Source organism: Chenopodium quinoa, unplaced genomic scaffold (assembly GCF_001683475.1).
Source record: "Chenopodium quinoa cultivar QQ74 unplaced genomic scaffold, ASM168347v1, whole genome shotgun sequence".
Classification (NCBI taxonomy): domain Eukaryota; kingdom Viridiplantae; phylum Streptophyta; class Magnoliopsida; order Caryophyllales; family Amaranthaceae; genus Chenopodium; species Chenopodium quinoa.
The window spans coordinates 88,091-109,370 of record NW_018742890.1 but is presented as its reverse complement, the minus strand read 5'-3'; the positions used below and the strand labels follow the sequence as shown (position 1 = coordinate 109,370).

Sequence of the window (21,280 nt, the reverse complement as noted above, 5' to 3'; positions counted from 1 at the left end):
CCATCCGGATGGGTAGGTCAATCCTCCCCACCGGATGTACCACTCCTCCCCCGAAACCAACCAGGGGGTGAGGAGCCGGCTGCATGCTACTAGGCTTGTATTTCAGCTTTGCTAGGCACTGGTAGCTGATGAGATCAGACGAGCTCCCGGTATCTATAAGGATCCGGCCCACTCGCTGATTGGCGACCTTGCACTCTACGACCAGGGGGTCGTCATGAGGCCGCCTGACCTTGCCCCGGTCCCTCTCAGAAACGAGGACTTCGGGGAAGGTATCCGGCGACGCCTGGCCCTCATCCACTGAGTTGACCAGACGCCGGATGTTGTCTTTAGCCCCCCGGATGGTTGGACCCCCTCCGGCGAAGCCGCCTGCTATGGTGAAGATTTGCTCTTCATCCGTATCAGAGCTGGCAGCCGGCTTCTTGGACGGATGCCCTTTGCTTTGCTTGGCTCCGCCCTTGGGCTTCACTACATAGGACCTCAGGGCCCCCTCATCAGCCAGACGGTCCAGTTGACGCCTGAGGGTATAGCAGTCACTGGTGTCATGGCCAATGTCCTCGTGGAATTGGCAATACTTGCTCTTGTCCCGGCTGCTGACGGGACTTTTCATGGGAGCCGGCTTCTCAATGGTCATCCGGTTCCTGACCTCCACGAGGATGGAGGATGGGTCTTTGTTGAACTCGTACTTTGGGACATACGGTTTCAACTCTCTTGCTTTCTTCTGGGACGGCTGACCAGTACGGTCGGCTGCCCATACTTCCTTTCTTTTGCCCTTATCTTTGGCAGCCGGCTGGGCAGGCCGGCTGTCTTTTCTGTCAGACCTTTTAGAGTCCGCCGGCTTTCTGATGGAGCACAGCTCTGTCGCCTGTATATAGGCTTCAGCCTCCATCAGTGCCTCTTGAAGGGTAGCAACCCTCTTCCGGACGAGGTCAAACTTGAAAGCTGACCCGTCCTTCAGACCCTTGAAGAAGTCTGTGTAGGCAACCTCATCCGTCAGGCCGGCTATCAGAATTCGGGTCAGATTGAACCGCCTGACGTAGTACCAAAGTCCTTCCTTTTCCCCCTGTTGTACTGCCCCTAGATCGAGGCTAGTTTTCTTGGCGGGAATGTTCATGGAGAAGTTGGACGTAAAGAGATACGCCAACGTTCTGAAGTTGTTGATGCACCCGGCTAGGAGGTTGCCAAACCACCTCTGGGCTATGCCCTTGAGGGTAGCCGGGAAGCACTTGCACCAAACGGCATCGTCCAACCCCTGCAAGTACATGAGGTTGGTGTATGCCATGAGGTGGTCTTCCGGGTTGGTGGTACCGTCGAAGGTACCTACCAACACATTCTTAACCTTGGCCGGCTGAGCCGCCTCGGCTATTTCTCGAGAGAAGGCTGACGGCTGCTCACCCAGGTTGAGCAGCCGGAGCTGCCAGTCGGCTGACTGGATGGGTGCCGCCTGACCTCCGAAGAGACACGGCTGCATGTATGGGGATCCATAGGGCATGTATGGCGGCTGGGGCGCATACAATGCCGGCTGGATCACTTGAGGGCCAGTGCGCGCGGACACTCCGAGCGACTGACTTCCTCTGTTTGTTTCCGAATGCTTCATTGAAGTATTACGGAAGCTGTCGGGGAAGGTCGACATGGAAGCCGACCCAGACAGCTGCTGACTTCTCCTTTCCTGGATTAAAATCCGGGCGTCGGAGTAAGTCTTCTTGGACCCATCCGGCTGTACTTGCCGGATGGCTTTCCGTTGCCCTGATTCAGGGAAACGGAGTCTTGAAAGATCAATTTGGGGCCCATCCGCCCCCTTCGGCTTAGGGTGCGGAGTAGGCACCCGGTCTTTTACTTGCTTCTTCCCGGAGGGAGAAGCTTTCTTTGCCGCCTGCCCCCTCTTTGAGGGAGAAGGCTTCTTGGCCGCGTGACCCCTGTTGGAGCAAGTAGACCTTTTGATGATGTCCGTGAGCTCCCCCTTGAAACTAGTCATGAATTTCATGAGCTCGTCTCGGGTGACGGGGGCTGAGCCCTCCGCCGCCTGGGGTACCCTAGCAGGCTGGCCGGCTGGGGGGTCATGGACTGCATCCAATCCCCGTTCCCTTATTTCTTGAGAACGGGTGTGTCGCGACCTGAATGACCCGTCTGGGGCCATATAGGTGTCGACATCATTATCGTCACCACTGCTTGGGTCCGTGTGGACCTCGGCTTCGACCATAGGCCGTTTGCCATCAGCAGGCGGTACATAGTCGGAAGTCATCTTGGAAGTACTCTCCCCACAGACGGCGCCAAATGTTTCGGGGTTTTTCTGTGTCCTGCGGGAGAGTTACAATTTTGAGACTGGCTTGTTGACCGGCTGTGTACCTGCAAAACAACGAAACTCCGGTTGGATGGAGTTCCGCCTCCGACGATCAAATTAGAATTCGTTCGAAGTGAATAGTGCGGGATAAAAAATGGTTTTCTCTCTGATTCAGAGAGAATAAATGCTTGTTTGGCTTTTGTGTTTTTGTGTTTGAATTTCTGAATGCCCAATAAATGAGGTATTTAACTCTATTTATAGGGTTGGGGAACTGTATCCCCACCAGTAAGGATGTGCCACGTGTCAGCCTGGGATTGGATCCCACTTGCCCTCTCTGGGACTGACACGTGGCACTCTCTGATTGGGCCACGTGGCTAGGGTATTTTTACCCTAATCAAAATTAATGGTCATTTATTAGTGCGCTACAAGATGAAATACGTGTAATTCAAAATAGGCGTGTAATTTCATGACTTACTTGAGGTCGTACCTGTTTGTTGTGTACCACGTTGAGTGTTTCGACGGTTTACATGTTCGAAATAACAAGGATCACGCCTGGTATCATTGTTCCTTTGCTAACCTCGAACATTGTGGTTTACATGTGGTTCTTTAAGGTTTGTATGATCCGGATGTAGCTCCTCTTCAATGATGCGAGATACATTTTGAAGTATAACAGGATCACTACCAATAAACTCATCAACCAGGGAACGAAAATGTGCAGCTTCCTCGGTTGAATCGTTAATGAACACAGGTATATCAACACCATCACCAATAACCAAGGTCTTCCAGAATGGATGAATTTTCCTGATATATTAGCAGACTGTGCAACTAGCAAATCATGTATCTGGCAAGCACAAGGTAAACCATGGGTCACACGCATTGCACATCCACAACACTTATACACCTGGGAACTTAACTCCCTCATCCTTCTCGTCTCATCATCGAGAATTTTCAAACAATGTTGAGACACTTTGCCATTTATACGTGACAGTGGCAATTGTCTGTACTTCTCACCAATTTTCGATATTGATGCCTCCAGACCATTACGAATTGCAATGATCTGATTACCAATATGACAATGTACTCGGGCCCATACGGTAACCAAAGGACCTGTCGTTGATTCAGATTATAAAAAAACATTATGATTTTTAATTAAAATTACTAAAACGAAGTAAAGACAACAACTACAACATTATAACAACGAACCTGTTGATGTTTCAAACCACGTCTTCACTGCCGAATGTTGGCTCTCAACTCGATCTACAATTACTTGTGTTACCAAAGTGAAGAGCTTGGTTTGTCCAAAATGTCACAAATTTGATTTTATGACAAAGCCATGTTCTCTCAACTTAAGTAATCACTACCGGATAACTTGCCCACCGAGCTTTCATTGTATCTACAACAACATTATAATCCGCCTCAATTGTAGCATCCATGATACGTTTCCATTTGCCATTTTTAAAACTCGCACCGATCTTCTTATTTTTGAACATATCAGTCACCCTAGCCTCCACATCTTTGTTAATGTAAATGCGACGTCCCTGGAAACATTTCTCTCAATGCCGCATAGAGGCCAAGCTCACGGTCTGACAAAAATATTGATGGTTCTTTATCATACCCAATCAACTCCCTTAATCTCTGCAACACCCACCGATAGCTTGCCGTGCACTCGTTGCGCATGAACACATAACCAACGAGGAAATTCTGATTTGTCGGTGTTACACCTACGATCTCAAAGACTGGCATCCTGTATCAGTTGGTCTTGTATGTCGAATCCATACCGATTACATGTGGGTATGTGCGTAGTATGTTGACCGTGGTTGGGTGCACCATAAATGCATATTGTAGAGCGCCGAGGTCATCGGCCATGACCCAGTAAATATACTGACTCTATCTCGCCAAATGAAGAAATTGTTGAACAACTCCTCTGCCTTCCGACATCTCCGTTCTCAAGTCATTCCGGCAATTGTAAATGTGTCTGATGTTTGGATGATGATCAGGAAATTGCTCTGCAATAGTTGCCATGATGTTACACGGTGCAACCTTGGACTTTGTCATGTCACGCACAACCTTTTTTGCATCCGGGCTCAAGCCACTAATTTTACGATGACCTTCTTGATACACAATCGTTGGATGGTTATGGGTCCCAGTTGCATCATTTTTTGCACGGATCTTCCAACTATCTTTGATGAATTCATAATATATCTTGATGCAGAAAGGACACATTAGTTTTGGTTTTTGTGTCCTTTCGTATTGTGTTCTCAAAATCTCTCGGCTGGCTCTTCCGTCCCTGATCACATCTCAAATATCGGTACGGTCGACCATCTCTAGTTTTGTTGTAAGACAATTTAACCAAAATATATCCCAGATTTATGGAAACAGCATCCTCCCATTTACCTGCATCATCAAATGTTGGAAATAACATGTCCGTTACAAAATTCACACTATAATTCACACCATCATCACCATCTTTAAACTCCAAATCCTATAAAAATAAAAGAAAACACACAAAATTCTCCAACATTAACTAATATCACAACATTAACTAATATTATCACATTAACTAATATCACAATATTAACTAATATTAACTAATATCACAACATTAACTAATATTAACTAACACTAACATTAACTAATATCACAACATTAACTAATATTAACAATATCACAACATAACTAATATTAACTAACATTAATATTAACTAATATTAACTAATATCACAACATTTACTAATATTAACTAATATCACAACATAACTAATATTAACTAATATCACAACATTAACTAATATTAACTAATAATACTAATATTAATTACTCAAATCATCACAAAAATAATAATAATCACAACAAAAATTATAATAATAATACAAAGATTACATTAATAAATTTGATTAATTGGTTTAAAAAAAAATTGATTAATTAATCAATACAAAAAAAAAAAAAAAAAAAACCCAAAAATTGGACATCCGCCCATAATTTCCGGATCTACCTTGGTGGATCCGGATATTTTAGACGGATGTTTTCATTTCAAAAATTAAAAAAAAAAAGTTCGAGGACTTACAGAATCCTCTTATGATGCCTCCGATGTACGATCGTCGTTGTCGTCCATCGTCCTAAACTCGTCGCTAAAGTTTAATAAAAATTTTTTAAAAACAAGTCGGATTTTTGGGGGTGGGCTCGGGAATTTTGGTTTAGATGTCATGGGGTTGGATGTGACGGGCTCGGGAATTTTTTTTAACCGCGTGTGGTGGATCGAATGTGCTCGGGAATAATATTACAATGCCCATAAGTGTCATAGTGGAGCCTATATAGTCCAAGTTATAGAAAAGGTAATATTGTCCTTTCATGTCAAAATGGGAGCGATCCTTGGTAAATTGTGAGCGACGTTTAGCAGTTCACAAAAAAAAGTAATCCAAAGTTCAATTGTTATACAGGATAATGCATTACTGAACTACTCCGTATTATAACTGTATCGTAATGCTATTAAGATCAGAGAGTTGTCAACTATTTTGTCAAAGTGCTTTGCCCCTTCAATTTTTTCACTTAAAACTTTTAATCTCAGAATGCTTAGTTATAAAGAATATATGTCATCTTGTTTCAATAAATGCATGTCCCCTGTATCTGTGTTCAATCTTTTTAATATTCTAGGATGAGAGAATTCCATAGAATCAAGAAAAACTAGGATAGATGAAATTAACTACATAATAATAAATAAATAAAAAAAGGGTGATGGTCTGATGGTATAACTTGATATAGAGTATGTTAATTTTAGTTATTGTTGAAGGGAGGGGAAATATACAGGTATTTCCTAGGGAGCAAAGAAAATTTTATACAGGATGAAGCATTGGTTCTTGAAGAAAGCATTTCCTTGTTTTATGGTAAAGTTGACTCTATCCGCTACTTCTCAGCTGATGAGCTCAACAACATGAACGTGGAGTTCTGGCATAATAATTGAACTGGTACCAAGGTTCTTGGGAAGGGAGAGCTGTTTTGGTTAAGCTACCTCACCTACCTGAAAGTGTACTTGACAGTCTAATCTCTTCTAATAAGATCTTGTTGAGGCGTTCTCGTGAAATTGTGGTTGCTACACAGATATCAACTCATAATAATGTCCATAAACTACTAGGATGTTGCCTTGAGACTAAATTTCCAGTACTTATTTATGAGTGGGTGGCTGCTGAAACTCTTGAAGATCGTATATTACTCAAAAATAAGAACCAAAGCAAGCTACCTCTATTAGAGTGGAAGGACAGGCCACGGATTGCTTGGGAAATCTCCTATGTTCTTTCATATTTTCATTCAGCTTTTCCAAGGCCTATCATCCACGGGTGCTTGGAACCTCGCAGTGTTTTCTAGAACCAGGACAATACTGCCATACTGTCCAACTTCAGTCTTTCTGTTTCTATTCCCGAGGGTCAAAATTTTGTGGTTGATGATATTGTTAAAGAGACCAGGGATTATGGGGCACCTGAATGTCGAAAACATAGAAATTTCACAGAGTTTACAGATGTATATTCATTTGGTGTGCTTTTTCTTGTGCTCTTGACTAGAAAAGATGCTACCTTTTCATCTACTAGCATTGGAGAAAATGCCAAGTCGACAAGCATAATGGACTGGGAGACCGAAAAATATAGGAATAAGCACATTACTATAATTACTATAAATGGACTGAGATTGTAGATCCTGTAATTACTATAAATGAAGTATCAACCACTGAATTGAGTGCATCTATAGAGCTTGCACTTCGGTGCACATCAGTTGAAGAATGCAGAAGGCCAACCATGGTGGATGTTGCTATCGAGCTTTACAACATGCTCAGGTCCTCTAAATATGTCCCTACCACCAGAAGTGTTGTGTGAATGTCCACACTTTAACCTTTCTCTTGCTCTTTGTTACAGCAATGCCTTTGGTTCATTGTTGTCTCATTTTTCTGTTTGGTGTTCATATTGTTGACAGAGTTGTATTATGCAGATCTGTTTATTACAAGTTTCTTGCAAAACTTTAATGAAAAGATAATTTTTTTATCGATCACTTGTGAAATGGTAAGTCAGTAGACATGTCCCTGTGCTTATTATCCTACTCGCATATGATGTAATGTTTAACTTATCCTGTAAAAAAGTAAGAGTATATCAGCTCAGAAAATTTCATCTGAATGAAAGAAATTCCCCTTAAAAAGGGACTGTAGAAGTATGAACCTTTTAATCACTTTTATCCTCAAAGACGTGTGTTGTATTTGTGTTTAAAAACCAAATTTCCTGAGAAAAATTGAAAAAAGCTCTTCCTTTTCCCCTGCTTTTGCTTTTGAACATTTTCATGCATTATCACTTTGTAAAAGCTAGCAGTAGATGTAGACTTGTGATGACTGAGTGTTTTACGGGTGTTGCTCCACCATTGATTTCTCACTCTTGAGAAAATCAAATGTCTATCAATTCTCATGTTTGATTGAGCAGCAGGTCTTCATGTGGTCAAACAAAAATAGCAGAAGGCGACATCATTGAACAGGAACTATTTTTCTTTACTTTTAGTGTATATTTTCAATTCTCTGAAGTTTCCTATTGTATTAGAGGAATGTTGATGATAGAAGTTGCTTCAATTAATTGCAGAATACATAAAATTGAAAGATTCCAAACATGTCAACATAGACCTGTCATGGACTGATGGTTGACTTGAAGTCAATTGTGCTGATTGCCTGATTATTAACTTTTCACCTAACTTGGATTTTATATTTCTGAAAATATAATTACAAAATTGAATGTTTCTTTCAGTGGTGTGGAAGCTATTTTTCTAAATCATGGATATATAATCTAACAAATACTTGCAGAAGGCCACATCACTGAATCGGTACTCATTTTTCCAATCTCTGATGTTATAGATGATTTTTAGTTAAATAAAATCGAGCTTACGAGATAAGATAGTCCTGTGAAACATCGGTGATAGAAGGAGTTCTAGTTGGCAATAGTAATCACAGATGTATCTAAAGGTATGTAAATATTACTCTCTAGTCTCTACTTCAAAATATTCTAAGTATTGATTAGCTGAAAATGGCCTACCCATTCTTCTTCTTTACCCTTTTTTCTTTTTTTTTTTTTTTTTATAATGAAAAAAAATCTTATTAAGTCAGATTAATGCTTTTCTTTTCCTATGTACATAAAAAAGTCTCACAGGCTAAGATCTATACATTTTTTTTTTTGTTAAAATAGATGCATTTACTTAATTGCCAACAACAATTATAGCATTAGAAATTGTCCCCCATGTGCTGGGATTAATTTCTAGTTTTCTAGAGCTGAATTATTGTTCTAAATTATAAGCTGCAGATTGTATTACTCAGTCTGTAATAGGCGTTATGTCATAAGATTTTAATTATATGCATTCAATAATTAAAACTGACATTTTTGATGCAGAGAGGGGACAAATATTGGATTTTTCAGGGAAGCGAAAAAAATTTAATAAAAAATGGAGCTTGGGTATTAGAAAAAAGCATATCCTTGTTTCATGGAAAAACAAATCCAATCCGCTACTTCTCAACTGATGAGCTCAATCACATGAACGTGGAATATGAATGTAAACATGATAGCATGTACCAAGGCTCTTGGGAGGGGAGAGCAGTACTGGTAAAATTGCTAGAAAATTTGCCTGAGAAGGTATCGTCGGAATACTTCCGTGAAGTGCTTGGTTCACTGACGGGTACGCATGGTAATGATCATAAGGTAGAGTGGCATACAATTGAGTTTCGAATGAGGGGTTCTCAGGGTAATGTTCATCAGCTGATGCTATTCCCACCGCCTGAGGAGAAGGAGGAGGAGGAGGAATTATTGGAGCTCTTGCGTGAAATTGTGGTTGGTTCACAGATGGGTACGCACAGTAATGTTCATAAGCTACTAGGATGTTGCCTCGAAACTGAACTTCCTGTTCTTGTTTATGAGTATATAGAAGATGAAACTCTTGAAGATCGTATCTTACTCATAAACAAGAACCAAAACAAACAACCGTTAGAATGGAAGGATAGGCTAAGGATTGCTTGGGAAATATCTCATGCTATTGCCTATCTTCACACTGCTTTTCCGAGGCCTATCATCCACACACACCTGACGCCTAAAACAGTGTTTTTAGACAACAACATTGCCAAATTGTATAACTTTGGTAGCTCTGTTTCTATTCCTGAGGGTGAAGAATTTGTGAAACTTAATTTAATACATGGGACTTCGGGCTATATGGCACCTGAATTTTCAAACAATTCTCATGTGGCAGAGAGTATAGATGTTTATTCATTTGGTATGCTTTTTCTTATGCTCTTGACTGCGAAAGAAGTTAGTAACAAAACTCATAACTCCATTGGATTAAAGGAATGGGTGCAGGAAGGTATAAAGAACAAGTGCATAAGTGAGATTGTAGATTCTGCAATTACTAGAAATGGAGTGACAGGCATTGAAGAGCTCCAGTTGAGAGCATCTATACACCTTGCACTCTCGTGTGTAGTAAAAGAAGCATATTCTAGGCCAACAATGGTGGAGGTTGCAATTGAGCTCAAGAGCATGATAACATCCCCTGAATCTATCCCTTCCACCAGTACTTTTAAGGTACAACTTTTTAGAATAAAGCCTTTTATTCTTATTGAGTTTTTACCAAAAAAAAAACCATCCCCTTTGTTATATTTTTACTGCAATGATGTATCTCATATGATAATTGATACCTCAGACTACGGATCCTTTGTAATTTTGGTCAATACAGAGGTGGTATTTGTCTTTGGTCAGTATACTGTATACTAATTGCCAAGGAACATAAATATCTATCTGCGCATTCTTGTAAATTTGTTAATCTTTGCTTTTAAAGAGGCATCTATGATCTATGTCTTCCATATTTTTGTGAAATCTTTATGTACTACTCCATCTTACCTTTAATTGAGGAAGTGTTGTGCACAAACAGTTAATTACAATATTGTCTCCTTGATGAAGCCTTTTCATAATGCAAGTATGAGTACAATTAAATAACTGTCAATTATGTTTGATTTATCCAAAGTTTAACCTAAAAAATTGTAAGTTCTTTTTTATCTGTCATATCCAAGACAGACACACACACACACACATATATAAAATAAAAAGAGTAAGCAAGTGTTGCGGAAGTTTTGAGGAAGTGTCGTGCACAAACATCTAATTACAATATACTGTACCTAAATATATGAAACAATTGGTATGACAATTAGAGTTTGTTAATTTCATTGGTTGTTGCAGGGAAGCAATGTACACAGAATTTTCAATGGAAGTGAAGAAAATTTTATGCAGTCTAAAGCATTGGTGCTTCCAGAAAGCTTTTCCTTGTTTCATGATAGGGTCCCTATCCGTTTCTTCTCAGTTCATGAGCTTAACACCATGAACGTGGAATACGATCAGATATTTCGATATTGGTACCAAGGTTCTTGGGAAGGAAGATCTGTTTTGGTAAAGCTGCAAAATGCAGTGACCATTGACTCCAGTGAGACTCAATTGAGAATTTGGCGTGAAATATTGGTGGCTATTCAGACTGCTACTCATAATAATGTCCAAAAATTACTAGGGTGTTGCCTTGAGACCAAATTTCCGGTTCTTGTTTATGAGTGGGTGGCTGCTGAGACTCTTGAGGATCGTATTTCATCCAAAGATGAGAACCAGAAAATGTTGCCACCATTAGCGTGGAAGGACAGGCTAAGGATAGCATGGGAGATATCACATACTGTTTCCTATTTTCACACAGGTCCTCGGCCCATCATCCATGGAAACTTGAAGCCTGAAAATATTTTTTTGGACCAAGATGGCTCTGTCAAACTGTCCAATTTTAATCATTATATTTGTAATGTTGAGGGTGATGAATTTGGGGTAAAAGATCATAGAATAGAGACTATCAGTGGTTTGATGATTCCTGAATATTTTGAAGGTTACTCAGTGGCAGAGTGTGCAGATGTGTATTCTTTTGGCTTGCTTTTACTTGTACTCTTAACAGGCAAGGATAATGCTTCTTTTCCGTCTACTACCACAACACAGCAAAAATCGACTAATCTAATTCACTGGGTAATCAAAGCAGTCAGAATGGAGCGCATTAGTGAGATTATAGATCCTGCAATCAATATAAATGAAGTGACAACCATTGAATTGAGGGCATCTATAGATCTTGCACTCAGGTGCACAACAAGTCTGGCAGACTGTAGGCCAACTATGGCTGATGTTGCAACTGAGCTCAAATGCATGATTTGTTCTCATGAGTCTATCCCTTGTGCAATAAGCTTTCAGGTATGACTTTTAAGACAAGGGGTGCTTGTATCCTCTTTCATCATTAAAGCATATCTGTTGATCTTGCTGCTTTTTGTTTGATACTTTAATCAAGGAATTATCCTTAATAATCATCTCTCAGGGTTTTAATTTCATAATTTATTTTTATTTTATATAAATTTCCTAATAACAGTTCCTACAATCTTCCAACAGAGGCAATGATTTTAATTAGAATTTACGACATTCCTATGAAATTTGTTTGTCATCCTTTGTTTTTAGTTCTACTATAAAAACCTCCATACGGAGTAGGGTGATATAATTGTTTTTGTTAATTTCATTTTATGTTGCAGGAAAAGGACATATACAGGAGTTTTCGTGGAAGCAAAGAATATTTTATGCAATATGAAGCATTGTTACTAGAAATAAACATTTCCTTGTTTCATGATAGAGCCAACCCAATCCGTTACTTCTCAGTTAATGAGCTTAATGACATGAATATTGAATATTATAGTGTTTTTCAGGAGGATGGTGTCTTTAAATGGTATCAAGGTTCTTGGGTGGGAAGAGTTGTTTGGATAAAGCTGCCAAGAAGATTGTTTGACATGGAGAGCCTTGCGCTCTCTGACAATATCCGACTGAGCCTTCTGCATGAAGTTGTGATTGCTACACAAGTAGCTACTCATAATAATGTCCATAAACTACTAGGATGTTGCCTTGAGACTAAAGTTCCTGTTCTTGTTTATGAGTGTATGGAAGCTGACAAAACTCTTGAAAATCGTATATTATTCAAAGATGATTACCAAAACAAACATCTGCCATTGGAGTGGAATGACAGGCTAAGAATTGCACTGGAATTATCTCAGGTTGTTTCTCATCTTCACAAATCTTTCCGCAGGCCTATCATCCACGGGTTATTGAGACCTTGTAGTGTTTTCTTGGACCAGGACAATGCTGTCAAATTGTCCAACTTTAGCTCTTCTGTTTCTATTCCTGAGGGTAAAAACTTTGTGCAAAATACAATTAATAATAGCTTTTATATGGAACCTGAATATTATGAAAACAGAGAAGTGGGCGAGTGTACAGATGTCTATTCATTTGGCATCCTTTTTCTAGTGCTCTTGACAGGGAAGTCTGCTGATTTTAGCTCGGCAGAGGGACACATCAGGTCGACAAAGTTAGTTGACTGGGTAACTGAAAAAGTCAGAAAGATGTGCGTTAGTAAGATTGTAGATCCTGCAATCGCTGAGACCGGAATGTACACCACTGAAATGACTGCATCTATAAAACTTGCCCTCAGGTGCACAACCAAAAGAGACAAAAGGCCAACCATGGTGGATGTTGCTACTGAACTTGAGAAAATCAGATCCTCTGATCTTCCAAACAGTTTCTCTCGACTACGGGGTTGCTTTACTTCTTAGTTCATCTACTCCAATTTCTCATGCTTTATGTTTGTGTTGATCAATGCTTTAAGTTGTAGTTGAATAAAGATTTTTATCAATTAGAAGAGTGCCTATAAGTTTGTACTATTTATTCAATCTCTTCATTATTTGTCACATTCAGCCTTTAGTACTAGTATATACATTCTGCACATTTTCAGAAGTTTATTATAAACCTGGATTAAATTTTGGAAGGTGTTGCATTTTATTCCTAATTTATTTTTTCTTTTCTAGGAAAGGACATTAAATCAATGAGAACTATCAATTACAAAAATAACGCCGGAAGCATCACATGGACTTGAAACCTTCTAATGTGTTCTTGGACCAACAATATGCTGCCAAATTAGGTGACTTTAGTCTTTCTATATCTATTCCCCAGGGTTAAGAATTTGTTGAACAAGGTGACGTAAGAGGGAATTTTGGCTATATTGATCCTGAATATTTTAAAAGTAATAAAGTAGCTAAGAGTACGGATGTGTATTCGTTTGGTATGCTTCTTTATTTGCTCTTGACAGGAAAGAGGCTTATCAATCATAGGGGAAGAACGTGACAACTACAACTTTACTTTTAATATAAATTCTCGTGTACAGAAAAGCATAAAAAACAACCGTGTCAATGAGATTGTAGATCCTGCAATTACTAGAAACGGAGTGGCAAGTTCTGAGGACCTCCAGCTGAGAGCATCTGCACATCTTGCACTCAGGTGCATCGCATTAGAAGCAGACTATAGGCCAACAATGGTGGAGGTTGCAACTAACAGAGCTTAAGAACATGATTACATCCCCTGAATATGTAATTATGACTTTTATCATATGCTTGCTTTATCCTCGTTCAGCTTTAAGCTTTATAGTACTCCATATCTTTATATTATAAAGAGAATAGGTGTTTTGGTTGGGAAATTTTAAATGGATTATTTTACCCTCTTCAAATAATTTATTATTACTATTAAAATACGTAGTATTAAAATTTACTTAAGTCTAACCTTAAAAAAATAATTTCCATTTTTAAGTGCTTCATATATTTTGTAAGGTACCATCTCTTCTCCCGGTAGTTATGTACTTATGTTAGACTTTTTATTTTTTATTTTCTAATTTTGATAGATGTTAGACTGTAGTTTTTTGTGGTGTAATGTGATGAGTGATTGACTTTTCACACAAGTATAACACAAATACACAACTAATTATAACATAAAGTATAGAGTAATAGATTATGTTTAGTGTTTAGAGAGCCACACAAGGGCGAGTGATGAGAATCGATCCCAGGATCATTTGGCATCGGAAGGAGAACTCTAACCACTTGAGCTATTCCTCACTCTCAAGTAATAGATTATGTCAATATGTCATTTAAGCAAATAAGTATATAGATAACTTTACGAAGTATAAAGAAATGTGTAAGTAAATTTGGAGGGGGTAGTCGTGCACGCATTGTGTGCGCCTCTAAAATTGTACAAGTATATATTATTACAACTCTATGGCAAGGCATGCAATCCCGTCACGTGTCGCCATTGCTTATGTGGCATCATGTCGTACTACAATATTCCATGGAAGTGAAGAATATTTTATGCAAAATAGAGCATTGGTTCATAAAGAAAGCTTTTCCTTGTTTCATGGTAATGTACACACTATTCGCTTCTTCTCAGTCCATGAGCTCAACAACATGAATGTGGAATTTGATCAGGTTTTCCAGTACTGTTACCGAGGTACTTGGGAGGGGAAAGCTGTTTTGGTAAGGCTGTCAACTTCTTTAGCCGAGATCAGGAGTTTCCGTGAAATTGTGGTTGCCACAAAGATGGTTACTCATAATAATGTTCATAAATTGCTAGGGTGTTGCCTTGAGACTAAACTTCCTATACTTGTTTATGAGTGGGTGGCAGCCGAAACTCTAGAAGACCGTATTTTACTTCAAGATGAAAACCACCGCAAACTACCCCCCTTAATTAGAGTGGAAGGATAGGCTAAGAATTGCATGGGAGATATCAGATGTTGTTTCCTATCTTCACACAGCTTTTCCCAAGCCCATCATCCATGGATCTTTGGAGCTTAATAATGTTTTTTTGGATCAAGACAACACTGCTAAATTGTCCAACTTCAATCATCATAATTGCAAAGCACCGGCAGAGTGTACAGAAGATGTGTATTCATTTGGCGTGCTTATTCTTGTGCTGTTAACAGGAAAGAACAAAGAGGCTAATTTAGTTGACAGCAAAACAAAAACAAAAATAGAGTGCCAACCACTGAACTGAGGGCATCTATAGAGCTTGCACTCAGATGCACAAATAGTCTTCTAAATTCTAGGCCAACCATGGTGGAGATTGCAATTGAGCTCAACAACATCATTAGATCCCATGAATCTATCCCTAGTACAAGTACTTCTCAGGTATGACTTTCAAGACGAGTGCTTTTATCCTGATCTGACATTTATGAATTTGAGATGTTCCGTAGTTGTTGAGACATGTCTTGTTCATCATGCTGCTTTGTATTTGATTGATCTAATTTTCTTGAATCAGTTAACTTTTAATTAGTTTGTCTAATAAAAACTGTATATACAATCTTCCATATGGTAAAAATTTTGCAAAGTTTTGGGATACGTTGATACTCCTTATACGAAGTATATTTTTTGCTTAAACCATGAGCTGAGTCTCCTACACAGAATTGTCTCGTTTGCACCACCTTCGGATCCTTGGTAATTTCAATTTCTATTATCATACAGAGGTAGCTTTTGCCTTTACTACTCCCCAAATTCCCTTGTTATTGCTTTCATCTCCTTCTTGTTATTAACCTATACTTCTTCCTCTATGTTATTTAGAAATTTGCTTATGATTCTTAACACTTATTGACAAAATAGTGTGTCTTGTACAATGTTGGATCTTTATCTCCATCTCCATGAGAGATTAACTTAAATTTATTCATGAAGGGCTTCATACTCATAACTCATTAAATGTATTATGTTATTCAATAGACTCAAAGTTGTGGTGTTTTCATTATTTGTTGACAAGATTTTTGCCTTGTTGTTGCTGCCCTCAAACAAGTGCATTTATAGCTAAATGCACAAAGTTTGCTAAGCTTAAAGAATACAAGGTTTAATAGATTTGGATAATGACTGAACTAATATGAATGGATGGTAATAATATAAGTGCCAATAAATAGCCCCAAAATGAAAGAGAGGCATAAACTATTTTCCACACAGAATTCATATTTATGTTTTTGAATTTGAATCGGAATGAAAACTCTTTTAAACCAAGTATCTTATTTGCTTTCATTAGTTGAGGCTGAAAGATAATTTACAACACCCGATAGCTCATACAAAAATAACACATTCAATAATTATTACATATACCAGCTTTTTATTTCAATCAGCGGATTAAAATAAAAACAAACAAATAAAGAACTGTAAAATGATTTTTATAAGATTATTGACTGTCCTGTTAAATCCATTACTATATTCCAGTAGACTAAGGACTTGGTTCTGAATAACGTCATTGCCTTGTGAATTATGATGGTTGGCTTGAACTAAATCTCATCTAATTTGATTTGTCATGTCCACATTTCTCATTTCTACAGAGTGATGAGATAGAAATTGGATGTTTCTTTCGACTTGGATGTTTCCTACAGGAAGGAGATATCTTAAAATCCGAAGTCAATCATAATTTTCCCGCGATGACTTGGTTGAAAAGGTACGATAGATATTTCATTTTCATTTATGTCTTGGATGTCCTTTAACTTGTGGATGTATCTGAAATCTTCATTATATATTTAGTTTTTTTCAGTTGATTTCCTAAGTAGTGTAAAGACTTGGTCTGATCATTTACTCTATCATGGTCTCTTGTTCTGTGTCTTGCCGCGGTATATTTCTTGAACCAATGTATTAATTAAGACAGACAACTATGCAATCAGAGAAGAAAGAAACCACAGGATCAAAGGGTATGAAACTCCATATTCATTTACTTTTTTTAATGATTGGACCAGATGATATCTGATAATTCAACTGGTTGATGCAGAGAACAGACAAATACAAAATTTTCCAAGGGAGTGATTAAAATTTTATACGAAATGGAGCACAAGTACTAGAAGAAAGTATTTCCTTGTTTGATGGTAAGGCCAACCCTGTCCGGTACTTCTCAGTTGATAACAACATGATTGTGGAACATGATCGGATTTTTGTTAGTAGCTGCTTTTATCTGTGCAAGGGCTTTTGGAAGGGGAGAGTTGTATTGGTAAAGCTGCAGAATAGTGATAATGAGGACACTAAATTAGGGTTTTTACGCGAAATTGCAGTTGTTGCACAGATGGTTACTCATTATAATGTGCACAAAAGATTAGGATGTTGCCGGGAGACCACATCTCCTGTAATTGTGTATGAATGGGTGGCCGTTTTTTTTTTTTTTTTTTTTTTTTTTTTTTTTTTTGCTGTTGTTGTAATTTACAATCAATGGTTTAAACTGCAAAATGGGTACTTTTACGGGTTATAATTGACAAAATTTGGTCGTACTTTGTACTTGTATTTAAAGTTAATGCAAAGTCCTATAGATATTTCAAACCAAAACACCTTGGAATCTAGGACATAAGATTGCACGATACATCCATGATCCATTGACACAATATCAGTGCAATTACAATCGCAGCAGTTTCTTCTTCCATGATTTTCTTCTCCAATTGAAATTCTCCAGTACCTTTAACCATTTCCATTTTAAGGATGTTTCTGTTGTTTCGTTATCTTTTTTGTCCGTTGTGGTTTGTTTATAAGGTCGATTTAAATATTGATTCGGTTTGGAAGGTCGACAATTTTACATACTATCTTTATAAAATACAAAATTGCTGCATGATTGTATCTCTTCACTCTTCAGTTGATGATTTCATCGATTCCTTTCTTGGTGATCTGATGCTTTGGTTTATGATTTCATATGCATGATGTATAAATGATTGTGTTTGGAATTTTGCATATAACCCACCTTTTAAATCTTATTTTTTTTGGTAAAAAACCACCTTGGGGATTCTTTGCTTGGTGATGTGGTGTGCTAAACAAGGAACAGGACAACCCTTTGTTTGTTGACTCTTGGGGAGTTGAATTTTGGAACTCTTATTCCTTAGGAGTGGATGTAATGGATAAGAGTGGTGGTGATAGAGAAAGAGGGGGGTGGGGGAGATGAGAGAAGAGGGAAAGATAGTGATGTAGTTGAAGAAGTGAGTGAAAGAAACCAGTGAGAATCATGAGGAAATAACACAAGGCTTCCTATAATGTTTGAACTAAGATTTAAGGAGCAAAAGGGCAGAGAGGAGGGCGTTGATGGAGGGAAAGAGAGTGGAGTACAGCTTGGAAATGCATAAAGAGGAAGAAGAAGAGAAGGGTAAAATCGGTGAGGGATGGAAGGAAGGAGGGAGATAGTGAAAGGAGGGGGTGATATACAAACAGAAATGTAAGATTTGAAAATGCTCTGCTTTGTTGATTTTCAGGGTGAAAGAGGAGGAGATCGAGAAGAATATGGAGGTGAGTGAGTGAGTTCAAGCTCAACTCGCCCGAGTTCAGGAGGAGACCAAACACTTCTTTCCAGGTAGCTCTTCTCATACTTGGGCTGCGTCTGTTCTTCAATTTAGGAACAGGGATGAAACTTTAATTTTTCAAGAGTAATTCCCCCTTTCACTTGGATTTTCATTTTCAACAATTTTTTAGGTGATTATTTGGTGTTTGATATTGATGAGGTATTATTTTATTGGAAGTTATTACCTTTTGCTAAATTTTTCATATCATTTTCTCTTTATAAGCATTTCTCAAACCAATAATGATTTTGCCCAACAAAAATAAAGGACGGTTGTAGGTTGTGGTTAAAAAAATTATGTAAGCAAAATTATTGATGGTTGGAGAAATGCTTAAGAGAAAATGATATGAAAAATTTAGCAAAACTATATCAAATTCTACAGATTCAATACAAACTTCTTGATTATATAATTATCCTCATCAACTTTATAATTCTTGATTATATCAAACAGTTGTAGGCTGTGGTTAAGAACAATTAAATAAACATGAAATTTGTATCAAAACCATCAAATATGAAAATTCAAAGCAAGAATATCCAAAATTATAGAGCCATTTGAAATTTTGAATTCTAAATGAATTCCAAGCAAAGAATTACATAATCATTTTTATCTCCAACTAATTAAAACTCAATTCTAAATAGGGTAAAGATGGTTACTTACAATACTCCTTCAACATTATTCCAATGCGAAATTTGAAACAATGCCTTAAACAACCTTATGTTACGATCGATATCATCAGGCTCGTCCCTGAGGAAGGGCAGGAGGGGCGGCAGCCCTAGGGAAAAGAGCTCTGATTTCATAGTTGAATGCTAACATTAAAGTGTTGTGCAATACATTAGCAGCCAAATTTGATTCAATTATCTCATAATTTTAGGGATATTTGATTCAATTATCTCATAATTTTAGGGATATTTGATATGATGATAACAAATACAAACAACTTACCTCAGAAGCTGCTTCAATGGGGATACAAGAACTAGATTCAACGGAGAACGGCAATTGCGCTTCAGTGGAGAACGTTGAATGCGCTTCAATAGAGCAATTCAATGGGTTGGACGCCTTGGATCCCTATTAAAAGCCATGATCCATGACCCGCCACAGTTATTAATGGGTTAGATCCGTCTAATAAATAAATGGGTTGAGTCTTTATACGATCGTCCAATTAAGGGGTTGGGCAGACCTTTTAAGGGTTTAGAGTAAGTATTAGTTTATCTTTACACTTCCATTTCTCAAATACTATCTTCACACACCAAAGCTTGTATAATTTGTTTGTAAGTTTTTTTTTTTTTTTTAAATTTTGAAAACGGCTGAAATTACATTAATTAAACTGAGTTTACAACAAACGAAAGGAAAGTATGGTAACATAAGTCAATTACAAGTTATCATGTCTTAAATGTGGTTAGGATGAGTTTTCCTAAAAAAAATGTGGTTAGGATGACTCTTTTGTCGTGGCCATTATGGCAAATTAATTGTGTCATGTGAAGTGTGAACTATGCAATCGTATAGGTAGTGTTACCTTTGCGGTTTTAACATTAGCTGACGGTCACCTACATTTTATTATAAATACAGTTGCAGACTAGCAAGTGTAGATATGTATGAGTTAGTTAATTGTATGAGTTAGTTAGTGATCTGTGTAAAACAGAAAATTATTAGTGAATAACTTTGTAAGTGACAATTTTAATACTTTTTTTTTTTTTTTGAAAAAAAACCCATCTAGATCAACCGAAGAAATTTCCAAAATGCGATGAGGTATTACATCACTTCACACCCATTGGCCAAACTCCCATGATTGAAAGTAAGTTAATTTGTGTGCTACATTATTACCCCATTGCTTTACAAAAGACCATGAATCACTAGTAAAATTAGACGAAAAAAAAAATCTAGAATATCCTTTATAATCAGATGAAAGGAACTGGAGCCATACAAACGCTTCTTCATTGCCTCAATCACCACCATATTATCACTCTCGATCCCAATGCAGCTCATACCCTTGTGTCTCGCAATCTTCATGCCCCAAAATACCGCTTTCACCTCTGCAATCTTAGTCTCTCATTTTTCACTCCACTACACTGTAGCTCCCCAAAGCACCACCCCCTCACTATTCCTGCAGATTGCACCCAACACCGTCCCCACCTCCCCCAAAACACCAGCATCAACAATAATTTTAACCACACCAAATGCCGGAGGAGACCTGCCCACAGAGACACTCTTTCCACCCCTCCATTCCCCATGTTATTCAACTTTCCCACCTTTAATCTTCAAAGCATAGGCAACAATTTGCTCAACATTCGAATTTTCACCCTTAATCATCCATTTGTTCCTTGTGCCTCACATAGCCCAACACATGGTAATTAAACTCACCATATCCTCTCCAAAATTACCAAAACAATGTTCCCACCAGTCACCCATACTACAAAGAGAGTGAGACAAAACCATAGAATAATTGCACTTACTCCAAAATCCATTCTTCTTCTCTCTGGAAAACACCACAAGCTAGTAGCCAGGGCGCAAATTAGCTACAAAAAAATTAGCTTTAAAATCTTATGTGGCCAAAAAAACTAATTTGCTAATTAGCTTACCATTGGAGTTACTCTAATACTCTATCTGTTCCTTTTATTAGATACATTTTGACTTTACACCCGAGTGTCCCAATGATATGTTCGTTTTATATAGTGATTTACCCCCGTCCCTTGGTCATTTTTAGGAGTATTATTGGCTCTACGGAGTCACTTTTATTACTAATATGCGTTTTCTAGTGTTTTCGTAGTTTTCGTACTATTTTATAGGAAATTG

The 21,280-nt window shown here is 38.1% G+C and overlaps 1 protein-coding gene, 2 long non-coding RNA genes and 2 pseudogenes across 4 annotated transcripts; 4 read left to right on the top strand and 1 right to left on the bottom strand.

Moving 5' to 3' along the window:
• Positions 1-4,177: 4,177 nt before the first annotated feature.
• LOC110726946 lies at positions 4,178-7,140 on the top strand (annotated as a pseudogene).
• Positions 7,141-7,446: 306 nt separating this feature from the next.
• On the top strand, positions 7,447-13,044 carry LOC110726887. Of its 2 annotated transcripts, none has more exons than XM_021906403.1 (4): positions 7,447-8,261; positions 8,683-9,858; positions 10,510-11,541; positions 12,042-13,044. In XM_021906403.1, exons 1-4 carry the CDS (start codon positions 8,250-8,252, stop codon positions 12,936-12,938), a joined length of 3,117 nt encoding a protein of 1,038 aa, XP_021762095.1. In that variant the 5' UTR covers positions 7,447-8,249; the 3' UTR covers positions 12,939-13,044. The 2 variants fall into 2 exon arrangements, with proteins under 2 accessions (XP_021762095.1, XP_021762094.1); XM_021906402.1 differs by having other exon boundaries at positions 11,871-13,044.
• Positions 13,045-14,220: 1,176 nt separating this feature from the next.
• On the top strand, positions 14,221-16,276 carry LOC110726883 (annotated as a pseudogene).
• Positions 16,277-16,624: 348 nt separating this feature from the next.
• On the top strand, positions 16,625-17,443 carry LOC110726886. The gene is made up of 2 exons (XR_002512419.1): positions 16,625-16,876; positions 16,954-17,443. It is a non-coding gene; the product is annotated as an uncharacterized LOC110726886 (long non-coding RNA).
• A 483-nt stretch (positions 17,444-17,926) lies between these two features.
• LOC110726884 lies at positions 17,927-21,151 on the bottom strand. The gene is made up of 2 exons (XR_002512418.1): positions 19,433-21,151; positions 17,927-19,296 (listed from the first exon to the last, which is right to left on the bottom strand). It is a non-coding gene; the product is annotated as an uncharacterized LOC110726884 (long non-coding RNA).
• Between the last annotated feature and the right edge of the window lie 129 nt (positions 21,152-21,280).